Source organism: Nomascus leucogenys, chromosome 18 (assembly GCF_006542625.1).
Source record: "Nomascus leucogenys isolate Asia chromosome 18, Asia_NLE_v1, whole genome shotgun sequence".
Taxonomy (NCBI): domain Eukaryota; kingdom Metazoa; phylum Chordata; class Mammalia; order Primates; family Hylobatidae; genus Nomascus; species Nomascus leucogenys.
In genome coordinates, this window is record NC_044398.1 from 94,320,709 (window position 1) to 94,334,375 (window position 13,667).

At 45.3% G+C, this 13,667-nt stretch overlaps 1 protein-coding gene across 2 annotated transcripts in view; it reads right to left on the bottom strand.

Moving 5' to 3' along the window:
- PMM2 (phosphomannomutase 2) overlaps window positions 1-13,667 on the bottom strand; it is a 55,953-nt gene that overhangs the window by 29,388 nt on the left and 12,898 nt on the right. For both annotated transcript variants that reach the window (XM_030798654.1, XM_003269254.4), the window contains exons 5-7: window positions 13,138-13,237; window positions 12,605-12,680; window positions 11,221-11,336 (exon numbers count right to left, since the gene is read on the bottom strand). In XM_030798654.1, coding sequence (XP_030654514.1) covers window positions 11,221-11,336; window positions 12,605-12,680; window positions 13,138-13,237 — 292 coding nt within the window. The remainder of the gene's footprint in view (window positions 1-11,220; window positions 11,337-12,604; window positions 12,681-13,137; window positions 13,238-13,667) is intronic.

A 13,667-nucleotide genomic window follows, 5' to 3' on the forward strand; every position in this document is an offset into this window, starting at 1 on the left:
TGTGAGTATTCTCAACTTATGGCAGTAGAATTATTTGTGCAAGGACAGTAACAATCTTTTTTCTTTTTTTTTTTGAGACGGAGTCTTGCTGTGTCCCCCAGGTTGGAGTGCAGTGGTGCGATTTCAGCTCACTCCAAGCTCCGCCTCCTGAGTTCACGCCATTCTCCTGCCTCAGCCTCTCCAGTCGCTGGGACTACAGGTGCCCACCAACACGCCCGGATAACTTTTTGTATTTTTAGTAGAAATGGGGTTTCACCGTGTTAGCCAAGATGGTCTCGATCTCCTGACCTCGTGATCCGCCCATCTCGGCCTCCCAAAGTGCTGGGATTACAGGCGTGAGCCACCACGCCCGGCCAACAATCTGTTTTCTTTTGTAATAGGATACAATTAGAGATGCTGGTTACTTTACCAAGGCTTTGACTGGAACGACATACGTTCAAATATAAACAGACTGCTTTAAGGAACAAAGTTGACTAACAGAGCCAACAGAAGTCCCTTGGAAAAGCTGGCCTCATACCTTATCTACGGAGTCCCTGTACAGGGTTCCTGAACTCTGGTAAATAAAGAATGTCACTTTCTGACAGGCCCAGGAGCCCCAAATTATATCTTAGGACCATGAGAAGAAAAAATTTCACCCAACTCATACAGGTTTATCTTTGCAGATATAGTAGATAAGTCCACGGCTGGCTCGAGGCTTTAAAAAGTCTAACCTGAGATTTCTTATGGGACAAAGTTTCAGCAAAGCCAATTTTAAAAAGAGCCTATATGGCCAATTATTATTCTTGCTGTACTTTATGCAAATAATCAGGCCAAGCATAATAAGACTATGACTTATTTTGCAAGTAAACTTGTCCTACTATGATTTGTCTTTAATAAAAATAAGGATGGGAGAGAGAAAAAAGTGTTTCAAAAAACTATGTTACACCCTGCTGTTAGATTCTAGTCTTGTCCTTTGTTCTTGAGTTTTATTATTTCCTGCAATTTGGACTAAATCCTGAATTCTTTGTGGGCTACAATTCCCAAACTAATGCTTTCAATTTTTTTTTCCCCTTTTCTGACTTGGACTCAATTAAATTGCTACTACCTTCTTCCTGAGGCCCTGCAAGCTGAAGCTTTTTCTTTGTAATACAGATGACAAAAACATGTCAAATAGCCACTGCCTTTCTCCTCTTTAACTAAAGACGCCTAGCCCATCTGCGATGCCATCTCTTGATATGGGAAACAGCTGTTTAACTGAACTGATCTGGTCTTCGGACTAGGAAAACTGACTAAAAAGATATGGAAGAGTGTATTCAAATTTCCTCTTTCCTGTCTATCCCAATCTGTCTGTCTAACAACCTCTGACCCAAATCTCTCTCTGCTAGTAACTCCATGTCTGATTGGTTCTTGGAGCTCTTTACCTGGGTCCCTCAGAGCTTAGGATCAATTCTACAAAAGCTTCTGAAGCCAGGACTTTCACTCTTTATCCTAGCACTCGTTTGTTAAAACTATGCCTGAGAATACTAATGCCTTTGTCATGTAGGCCTTGAAACTCCAACCAGGAACCCCTGAGTATAAGCAGACAGCTGCAAAGTGGTTTCACTCCTCTTACCTTTGGGTCAACACCTACCCTGACTATGCTCCCTGTCAGCAGAAAGAAGCTAGAGCGGTTATCACTCTTTTCCCATCTTCATACCCCACACCTTAGGAATAAGGTATTATAAAACCCAACAGGAGGAACTGAAACTGTCTTTGCAAAAATTTTAACTGAGAAAATTATGATGGTGACCTAAATGACTCCATCTTGCTTCTAACCTCCAAGCTGTCCTTGTTCATTCCTGGATGCAGACCAAACTAACCTTGGGAGGAATGCAGTTTATAGTTTAACTTTGAAACAACACCAGTAACAGCCCTTTCCCTGAAATAAACCCCCTTCTTGCCTGGGGACCAGTCTGCCTTTGTAGGACTAACAAATTAGCTTCAAGAGTCTGAACCTCCCCAAATTGCTCATGAAAATAATATCACTGTTGTAAAACCTAAGATTGTGCCTGAGATATTTTGCAGACCCTGTGTTCTGATGCAGTATTTGACGCCACACAGACAGCTAATCTGGCTCAACCAGCTCTTTAATCCCACCAGGAACAGAAGATAGCAAGAAAAACTCACTTCCACCCCCGATGATTTCATCTCCAAGCCGACCAATCAGCAATCTCCACTTCCCGAGCCCCTACCCACCAAGTTATCCTTAAAAACTCTGATCCCCAAATTATTGGAGAGACTGATTTGAGGAATAATAAAACTCCAGTGTCCTGTACAACCAGCTCTGCGTGAATTATCTTTTGTCTACTGCAATTCTCCTGTCTTGATAAATCGGCTCTTGTCTAGGCAGTGGGCAAGGAGAACCTGTTGGGCAGTTACAGGGACAATGAGACAAGAGCCTGCTCTGAAATGGCGTAGAGCAGTAGTGGCTCTCCCTGGCTGGAGTCCCTGGGGATGCGTTAAAAAATGCTTGTTTTGGGCGTGGCCCAAGCCCAGGGTCATGATGTTTTGAAAGTGATCAGGTGATTCCAGTATATATCCAGGGCTGAGCACCAGTGACTTAGAATCCAGAAAAAAAACACGCCTTGGATTGGGGGCAGGGGCGAAGGTTGGAACCTGAGCTGGCCAAGGGGCTAGTGGCCCTAGGGCTAGTGACCCTTGGGTCTGTTGATATCAGGCTGTGAGCACAGCCCTCTTATTTCACCTCTCCGGCCTTCAAGGGCAGAGGAGACAGCTTTGTGACGGATCTGGGCTTCGAATGCCCACAGGAGATGCAGATTCTGTGGACATCAAGGGGCTCCCTGGAAGGCCAGCCCCACTCCAGGGGTCTGAAGCCAGCGTCTCCCTGAACGAAAGAGGTTCAGCACAGACACAGGCAGGGACGCTCATTCTGTGGGCTGGTTGTCAGCCACAGTCCTATTCTCAGGACCAACAGGGCCATGGACTCTGTGGAGTCTGGCACTCAGGAGGAAGGTGGGCTAGCAGGAACCCCAGGGAACATCTGAAGCTCGTGGCTCCCCTGCATGACACCCTGCTTCCTGACCTCCCACACAGGAGTGGGTGGGACATCTCCGCCAGGCTGAGAACCTCTCATCAGTTTCCGCCAGTCAGTTCTGGAAGCTGACTGTGGGAGCGGCAATTCACTCAGGGTCCCCCCAGGAGTGAGGGACTCACATGTTAAGAAGCTAAGTCTGCCACCAGCCACACAAGAAGACCTGGGTCTCAAATCATGTGGTCCCAGAAATAAGTAATAAGACAGATCTATCCACAGAATCCATTCTGTGCCCTCCTTAGCCTTGAGTCCTGAAAGAGCTACAGATGCTAGGCACGGTAAGTCCAGGATCGCAAAGGCCAACTGCCATCCAAAGCCTAACTTGGAACCTGAGGACAGGAGGACATGGTTCAGTAATTCACGCGCTAATGAATTGTTGGAAAGTGTGTGGGACGGTGCTCACTTGCAAGGATGGCCCTTCACTGAGAGACTTGGCAGGCTCCAATCTCTTAGGAAAATCTCAATAACAGATGAGCCTTTGAATAACTTTCTTAGAAAGTGAAGGAAGCAGACGCTGGTTGTGGACCAGGCCAAAGATGCATGTCCCAGCTGCCTTTCCTGAGTCAGGCCCTGTGTCACCCACTTTCCTCAGATGCCTTCACTTCATTCTCATATGACTCCTTCAGAAGAGCAACTGTGGGTGGAAGTGGTGGCTCACTCCTGTAATTCCAGCACTTTGGGAGGCCAAAGTGGGTGGATCACTTGAGGTCAGGAGTTCAAGACCAGCCTGGCCAAGATGGTGAAACCCCGTCTCTACTACAAATACAAAAATTAGCCAGGTGTGGTGGTGGAGCCTGTAATCCCAGCTACTCAGGAGGCTGAAGTGGGAGGATCACTTGAGCCCAGAGCCCAGGAGTTCAAGATTTCAGTGAGCCAAGATTGCGCCATTGCACTCCAGTCTGTGTGACAGAGTGAGACCCTGCCTCAAAAAAAAAAAAAGAACTGTATCCTCACTGGGCTGATGAGGTCACTGTCACCGTCCTCACTGTCACAAGGTCACTGTCACTGGTGAATGGTGGGGCCAAATCTGGGTCTACATGGTCCACACCAATACAAACCTCTTTTAAGCTAATTTTTTGTTTATTTATTTTTTTGAGACAGAATCTCACTCTGTTGCCCAGGCTGGAGTGCAGTGGCACAATCGCAGCTCACTGCAACCTCCGCCTCCCGGGTTCAAGCAATTCTCCTGCCTCAGCCTCCTGAGTAGCTGGGATCACAGTCGTGTGCCACCATGCCCAATTTTTGTATTTTTAAGCTAATTTTAAAGGCAGATCTTCCTTATTAACGTTTCTGGAGAATAAAATGTTGCACAATTTAGTTAAAAGGAAGGCAGGTAGCATTTTAGAAGCGATGTAGGAGAATGACAGAGGCGAGGCTTTCAGATCCCAGCTTAGTCTCTGACTAGCTGAGACCCTGGACTTCCCACTGTGTCTCCTCTGTAAGAGGGAGGATGCTGCTGTCTCACCTGGGAGCACGAACAACCTAAGTGTCCAGCTCAGGGTCTGACACTGAGGAAGTGCTGGAAGATTTACATGTCCTCCCTTTTCTCAATTTAAAAATTTTTTAAATTTTTATTGTTTTTTTAAGAGTCAAGGTCCCGCTCTGTCACCTAGGCTGGAGTGCAGTGGTGAAATCTTGGCTCACTGTAATCCTGAACTCCTGGGCTCAAGTAATCTTCCCACTTGCCTCCCTAGTAGCCACGATTACAGGGATTACCGAGCTCCTTTTCTCAAGTTGATTTAAAAATTTTATTTTTCAATAGATAGCACATTCATATAGTTCAAACATATTAAGAAAGAGTAAGACCTAACTGGCAATTCTCTCTCCCGTCCTTGTCCCCACCCCCACACTAACGTCTGTAATTTTCATCCATTCAGACTCCTTTTATGCATTTATGAGCTAACAAAAAGAGAAATTCCTTTCCCCTCTTTAGACAAAAATGTAGCTAGCACATTCCTTATATTGTCCTGCACTTTGCTTTGTTCACCTAACGAAAAGCCCTAGAGACGGGTCCACATGGACTGTTTTTACAGCTACATGGCATCCCAGTGCAGAGACAGACCACTGTCATGTGGCCAGCCTCCTGAGGAGCAGCGGGGCTGTCCCCAACCCTGAACCCTCTGCGTGAGTCTTTCACACATGCTTGAGTGCACTCATAGCCAAATTACCCAAAATGGAAGCGTCAGGTCAAAAACCAAACCAGCTGCTAATGTTCATGAAGTGTTAGAATGTTCTCACGTTGCAACTGCCTTAAAGCCAAGATGACTTTTACAAAAAGCATGGGTAAGTAGAGGCTCTCTTGCCTGCGAATTCAGAGTGCCTGAGGGTGATCCGGCCAGTGTGGCTTCTGGAAAGCCATGCAGAGCCATGTGTGGTGTGTGCTCTCTGCCCTTGCCATCTCTCTCTCTGCAACAAACCAAGGTACTCCACGCCAGGCCCAGGGCCTCCATGCTGAACTCAGAGCCAGGTTTTAAGAAACGCTGGCTTTTGTGGCTGATGGGAAGAATGACAGGGTTTCTGGAGATGGCAAGTATTTTGAAAAGCAACGGCCAGCGCCTCACTTCCTCACTCTGCCCTCGAGTTGCTCCAAGCAGAGGGCACCCTTTATGTAACACCAGACCCTGCTTCCTGGAGTCTCTGCTGCTGGTAGAGGCTGCTAAGCCTCAGGGCCTGGCTGAAAAATGGCTCTTTTTTACTGACAGCTCTCAGCTCAGGATCACTTCCCTGGACGCCAGCAAAAAACATTAAGCTTCATTAGGAAAGGAAAAACCCCCAGCTTTCTAAATGTCTATCACTGAAAATGCAAAGTGTAGGGCTAGTATTTGGATTGCTCTGCGCCTAAAGTTTCAAGAACTGATATGTTGTTTGAAGGTTTACATGGCTGGACTGCCAATTCCCATTTCTAGAAAACCACTGACGAAAAGGATCAGAGATGGGGGCAAAGAATCATGCAAGAATGTTCACCACAGCATTAGTTATAATAGCAGAACCCCTTAAACCACCCAACATGCCTTTACGAGGGAGGTGGGTAAATGATGCCTAACGAGAGAATGTTATACAGCCATTCAAAATCTTCTTTGCGGCCAGGCGCGGTGGCTCATGCCTGTAATCCCAGCACTTTGGGAGGCTGAGACGGGTGGATCACGAGGTCAGGAGATCCAGACCATCCTGGCTAACACGGTGAAACCCCGTCTCTACTAAAAAACACAAAAAATTAGCCGGGCGTGGTGGCGGGCGCCTGTAGTTCCAGCTACTTGGGAGGCTGATGCAGGAGAATGGTGTGAACCTGGGAGGTGGAGCTTGCAGTGAGCTGAGATCGCACCACTGCACTCCAGTCTGGGTGACAGAGCAAGACTCCATCTCAAAAAAAAAAAAAAAAAAAAAAAAAATCTTCTTTGCAAAGAATATTCACTAATATGAGAAAAATAAAATACATTAAGAGAAAGAAAACTAAAACTAAAGCAACATGTAAGGACCCCACTTTTGGGATCATATACATAGAAAGGCTGGGATGTTGCTGGATGGTTACAGGTGACTTTCCTTTTCTTCTTTGTACTTTCTCTAATTTTCTATAATGAATGCACAGGTTAATTTACAATTGGGGGAACGCTTCCATTAAATAATATTCATTTTTTAAAAAGTAGGTAAGATTTTAAAAATAGAATCCAGGCATGGTACTGCAATGGTTAAATAGAATAGAAAACCCTCTAATTCCCAAATGAAGAATTCCCAAAATAAGTCATTTTCTGATTATCCAAGAACTGCATTCCATTCTGCAAAGTCCCAACTGAGGCTTCTAGACGGCTATTTACATGAAGCAAGAATGTCATCATTACAGAACAATCTGCTGTCGTGTGTCGTAATAGCTCTCCTGTCTGTCTCTAAGAAATGGCACCAAGCTAGAGAAGCACTGAGGAAGCTTCCGGGCATCCCTTAGATCCTGGGTGTCATTTCATTACCTTATATTTTTTTAAAGACATGGAGTCAGACAGTGATCTTTTTCAAAGCCTGCACTGAAAGCATTTCTGCATCAAAAGCATTTCAACAAAAGGATGTGGTTATAAAACCATTTCTAACTGTCATTAAGAACAAACCTGAATGCTACACCTCCTTCAAAGTACCTAGTTCATCTGGGATGTAGAACAAGATCTTTCTACCCCACTGAGAGAGAGCTTATTGTAGTAGAAAGCACACTCATTTAAACAGCAGGTATCACCAGCTGTGGTAATGCACGCCTGTAATTCCAGCTACTTGGAAGGCTGAGGCGGGATGATTGCTTGAACTCAGGAGTTGGAGTACAACCTGGGCAACACAGCAAGACACTGTCTTTATTTTATTTTATTTTAAACAGCAGGTATCTCTTTGAGATCCTGATTTCAATTATTTTGGATATATATCTGTAAGTGGGACTGCTGGATCATATGGCAGTTCTATTTTTAATTTGAGGAACCACTATATAGTTCTCCATCATAGCTATGACGTTTAACATTTCCCAAAACAGTGTACAAGGGTTCTAATTTCTCCACACCCTTGCCGACATTTATTTTATTTTATTTTATCTTTTTGAGACCGAGTTTCACTCTTGTTGCCCAGGCTGGAGTACAATGGCGCGATCTCAGCTCACTGCAACCTCTGCCTCCCGGGTTCAAGCAATTCTCCTGCCTCAGCCTCCCAAGTAGCTGGGATGACAGATGCGCACCACCATGCCCAGCTAATTTTCTCCATGTTGGTCAGGCTGGTCTCGGAACTCCTGACCTCAGGTGATCTGCCCGCCTTGGCCTCCCAAAGTGCTGGGATTATAAGCGTGAGCCACCGCACCTGGCTGCCAACATTAAAAAAAAAAAAAAAAATTAGCCATCCTGGCCCAGTCTGCTGGCTCCTCCCAAGCCTAGCACTTTGGGAGGTCGAGGTGGGTGGATCACTTCAGGTCATGAGTTCGAGACCAGGCTGGCCAACATGGTGAAACCCAGTGTCTACTAAAAATACAAAATTAGCTGGGCATGGTGGTGGGCGCCTGTAATCCCAGCTACTCGGGAGGCTGAGGTATAAGAATAGCTTGAACCCAGGAGGCAGAGGTTGCAGTGAGCCAAGATCGCATCACTGCACTCCAGTCTGGGTGACAGAGCAAAACTCCGTCTCAAAATAAAATAAAATAGCCACCCTGGTAGGTGTGAGGTTTATCTCATTGTGGTTTTGATTTGCATTTCCCTGAACACTGATGTTGAGCCTTTTTTTATATACCCACTGGCCACCTGCATGTCTTCTTTGGAGAACTGTCAAGTCCTTTGCTCATTTTTTAAATTGCCACTGAGTTGTTGGAGTTTCTTATACATTTTGGATACTAGCCTTTGTATCAGATATATGGTTTGCAAATATTCTCTTCCCCTCTGTAGGTTGCTTTTTCATTCGATTATTTCCCTTGCTGTGCAGACATTTTTTAGTTTGACGTTGTCCAACTTGTTTGTTTTGCTTTTGTTGCCTGTGCTTTTGGCGTCACATCCAAAAGATCATTGCTTTTTCCCTATGTTTTTTTCCTAAGAGTTTTACAGTTTCAGGTCCTGTGTTTAAGTCTTTAATCCATGGGTAGATGGCCAAAAGGAGGAAGTCAGGATCTCAAAGAGATATCTGCACCCCCATGTTCACTGAAGCATTATTCGTAATGGCCAAGATATGGAAACAACTCATGTGTCTACCGACAGAAGAATGGATCAAGAAAATAGAGTATATTCTGACTGGGCATGGTGACTCATGCCTGTAATCTCAGCAATTTAGGAGGCCAAGGCAGGTGAATCTCTTGAGGCCAGGAGTTCGAGACCAGCCTGGCCAACATGGCAAATCCCTGTCTCTACTAAAAATACAAAAATTAGCCGGGTGTGGTGGCAGGCTCCTGTAATCCCAGCTACTAATCGGGAGACTGAGGCACAAGAATCACTTGAACCAGGGAGGTGGAGGTTGCAGTAAGCCAAGATGGTGCCACTGCACTCCAGCCAGGGCGACAGAGCGAGATTCTGCCTCAAGAAAAAAAAACAGAAAGAAAATGTAGTGTATTCATACCATGAAACATTATTCCGCCTTAAAAAAGAAGGAAACTTGCCATTTGTGACAGCATGAGTAAATTGAGAAGACATACTGAGTGAAATAAGCCCCTTACAGAAGGATAAATCCTGCATGATTCCGCTTGTATCAGATATTTAAAGGTGCTAAAGTCATATAAGCAGAGAAAAGAACAGTGGTTGCCAGGGACGGGGCGGTGGAGGAGGGAGATGGAGAGTTGTTGTTCAATGGGTGTAAAGTTTCAGTTATGTAAGATGTGTAAGTTCTACAGATCTGTTGTACAAACAGAAGTGCCTTTAGTTAACAATACTGTATTTACACTTAGAAACTTGTTAAGAGGGAATATCTCAGGTTAAGTGTTCTTATAACAATAGCAACAAAAAAAGTCCCAAACCACCCCCAAAACCAAAGGGGCACAATGATTAAACTCATGAAACTGTGAGCATTAAATATGTACAGTTTTTGCTGATCAATGATACCTCAATAAAGCTATTTAAAACATACAAAGAACAGGTAGACTTCTTCTGGTGCCACCAGCTCTGTGATTAGCTGTGTGACCTTGGGCAAATCCCTTACCCTTTATGGGTTCCAGTTTTACCATTCTGAAAATAAGAAACAAGCCTCTACTATCCCCAAGTACCCCTCATGCTGGAAGACTGTGGCGTGGGGACCCTGCTGAAAAGCAAACCTTTCATGGGTAGATCTTAGCAATGCAGCAAGGATTTTGGAGTGGACCAGAGATCAGAGGGATGCGAAACTCTGAATATGCGGCATTTATGATGCACCTGCTGGGTGCAGGATGGCGAGAAAGCCTGAGAGGGGCCTGGTGATGGCAAGGTAACCAACACCCCCAGGCTGCATGTAGGAGGGAGGCAGAGGGGCCCAGAGGATGGGAGGAATTGAAAAGGTGATGGGGCCGGGCGCAGCCTGTCATCCCAGAACTGAGAGGTCGAGGTGGGTGGATCACTGAGGCAGGCGGATTCCTTGAGGCCAGGAGTCAAGACCAGCCTGGCCAACACGATGAAACCCTGTCTCTACTAAAAATCATGCCTGTATCCCAGAACTTTGAGAGGCCGAGGTGATTGGATCACTTGAGCCCAGGGGTTTGAGACCAGCCTGGCCAACATGGTGAAACCCCATCTCTACTAAAAACACAAAAATTAGCCAGGCATGGTGGCGCATGCCCGCAATATCAGCTACTCGGGAGGGTGAGGCACAAGGATTGCTTGAACCTGGGAGGCAGAGGTTGCAGTAAGCCAAGATTGCACCACTACACTCCAACCTGGGCAACAGAGTGAGACTCTGTCTCAAAAAAAAAAAAAAAAAAAAAGAGAGAAAGAAAAGGAGCTGGCCCAAAGCTGGGTGGTGAGCAACTGGTGCTGAGCCTCGTCTTGGGCCTCTGATGGCAGCAACACCTCTCTGACCTCCTGGGGATCCACCTTGCCCCAGGGAGACGACACCTGGGGGCATTTCTTCTATGTATTCCTCCTGCTGGCCCTGGCCTTTAACACTGGGATCTGCTCTCAGTTCTCAGTTTAGATTTGGTCCTGGACTCGAGATTTCTGACGTCCCCTGGGGGCAGCTCCAAGTACCTGCCGTGTGTGATGCCTGGGACTCACTTGGCCTCTTCACTGTTGCTGGTGCCCTCTCCTGAGTTTCAGGCTCATGAGATCATTCCCTGTCCTCCCATCGTTCATGACCCCTCGTGTTCAACTTAGAATGAATGCCTCAGGGGGACAAATACAGTGGAAAAATAAGGTTGAAACAGCCAGAGCTTTGAAACGCAGAGGGCTTGACAGTGGCACTGGGGGCTGGTGTTCTGGAAGGCACATGGGGTGGCCAACGTTTAATTCCAAAGCCAAGGTGAAAAGGATCAACTAAAACGCAGTGTGATTCTCACCTCCACAGAGGCGCTGGGGGTCTGAGCTTAGAGGGGAAGGTGGCTCAGTCACCTCGCTCTCCAGGACAGAAGCCACTGCTCAGTTTGAGCAAGGCGGGTGGGTAAAGCGTAGGTACAGGAAAAACAGCCCAGTTGTCAATTTCCCCCCTCCAGTGCAAATGCAACAATGAAGCTGCACAAACACTTCCCTACTTACTGGCATGGTTTTGTCTCCAAAGAAATAAATGGTCTTATAACCGTCATTTTCCACATGTCGCAGGCAATACCTCTTGTCCCATCCATCAGGAAAGACATCAAAGCTGATCTGGCCTCCTGCCGGGTGGGGATAGAGCACACAAAAGCAAAAGGTGAAAAAGGGGCTAATGATATGTCACTGAAAAAAACCATTTACTCTTTGTCAGTTAGTGGGTTGCCAAGGTTGATTTTCAGTGCTCTAGTTTGCTACTCAGACTACTGCATGGATAGGTTCTAGAAATTAATTCTACATTATGTTTTTTTCCAGCATTATTTCACGTAGGTCTAAAATTGAGACACAGAATGCCATCTCAGAGCGAGAAATGCATTTGCATTTAAGCGCCCTGTCAAGCATGTGGTTTAAAGGAAGCATGCTTATGAAAAATCTGATACCAGCCTCATTCTGCTGTGCTTGTCTCAGGCTTTAACACACCCTCAGTGGAAAATGCCTGGAAACAGGTTGCATCTGGTATATTTTGCAGGAAAAATGAGAATCTTCACTGAAGGTGATTTATAGGCAGCGCTCATGGGCAACAAAAACCCTTTTAAAGCTTTGTCAGAAAGATGTCCATCTCACAGTTCAGGAATACAAAAAACCCACCCACTCATCTGTCAAATATAATCCCTTTGCCATTCCAGTTTTCCTACAACCTTTACCTTTATGAAAGCTAGTAAAATGAGGAGGCTTTGAGCAATGACTCATTAGCACTGACAAGAGAAATCGGTGTGCAAAGCATTTGGCAGGAATATTCTAACAAAAGACAAACCTGAGATGTCAGGAAGAACTCTGCATTAGATACCAGAAACGTTCACACACTGGCTGTGTAAACAACAGCTTTGTGAACTCGGACAAGTCTCTTCTCCTTTCTGAGCCTCAGTTTCTTGATCTGTAAAAGCCACCCAATTGGCCCCTAAGGTTCCTTGCTGTTGAAACATTCTGTGATTCCAAAACATCAGTCTAGTTTACCTAAGGGGTTCAATTCCACATCTCCCTTACGGAGTTCACTATAGTGCTTCTCTTCTGCCCAAATGTGTGAGAAGTTCCTACTCTTTAGTAATCAAAGTGCTCCTCTTTTGACGAAAGGAGTGCTGGTAGGAAGAATCCTGTTGGGTAAGAATTTAGAACCAAGCCCAACAGTCTGCAAGCTGTTTCTTGACTAGTTAAGTCCTATTATGGCTAATTATGCAGAAAAGAGTGGTTGGTTTTTGTCTATAGACTGGACTGCTCATTTAATCTTCCTGCCCACCTAAAACTGCACATACTCCATTATCAACAGCTCATTGGCCCACAACAAACTCTGGGAAATGGGTATCCAAGTTTGGAACACAGGCAATATATACAATACCTATGGAAAACGTGAGGCCTTTTCCTGCAAACTCTTTCCGTAGATCTGCTACAAACTTTTGTCTTATATTTTCTTTCTGAGAAAAACAAAAAGATACCAATTGTTTCTTGTATTGCAGTTTAGAAAGCACGCTTTTAACTACTGGGCACAAAGGTATGATTATCTTATTGATTTATTTATTTGTTTAGCTTTTGAGATGGGGTCTTGCTCTGTTGCCCAGGCTGGAGTGCAGTGGCATGATCACAGCTCACTGCAGCTTCAACTTCCCAGGCTCAAGTGATCCTCTTACCTCAGCCAAACAAATAGCTGGGACCACAGGTGTGTGCCACCATGCTCGGCTAATTTTTTTTTTATTATTTGTAGAGCTGAGGTCTCACTATGTTGCCCAGGCTGGTCTTGAACTCCTGGGCTCAAGTGATCCTCCTGCCTTGGCCTCCCAAAGTGCTGGGATTACAGGCATGAACCACCACACCAGGCCATATCTTATTTCCATAAACCCAGCCATTCACCAAAGATATTTCGGAAAGACGTACTTTATCGAGTTCGTAGAACTCAATGCGTTCTTCTTGGCTGCAGCTTCTTCCAATAGGGGACACGTTTAACATCCCATTTCGGAATTCAATGAAAGTACCCCTGGGAATGAAAGGGTCACAAGAGTTTCTCCAAAAACACATTATTTATTTGGGCAACATCATAGATAAACAGCCTAAAATCTTGGGAAATTCTAAAAAGCAGAGGCTAGTGTGGTCAATGTTTCTCAGCTCTGTGCTGTGTAATATGGTAGCCATGAACGATTGTGACTATTAAGACTTGAAATGTGGCTAATATGAATTGAGATTAGATTTGAAAGATTTAGTATGAAAAAGGAATGTAATTGCATCAATCATGTTGTATATTGACTTTGTGTTAAAATGGTCATATTTTGAGCCTGGACAACATGGCGAAACTCTGTCTCTACAAAAAATACAAAAATTAGCCTGGCATGGTGATGCATGCCTATAATCCCAGCTACTCAGGAGGGTGAGGCAGGAGGATTCCATGAGCCTGGGAGACAGGGGTTGTA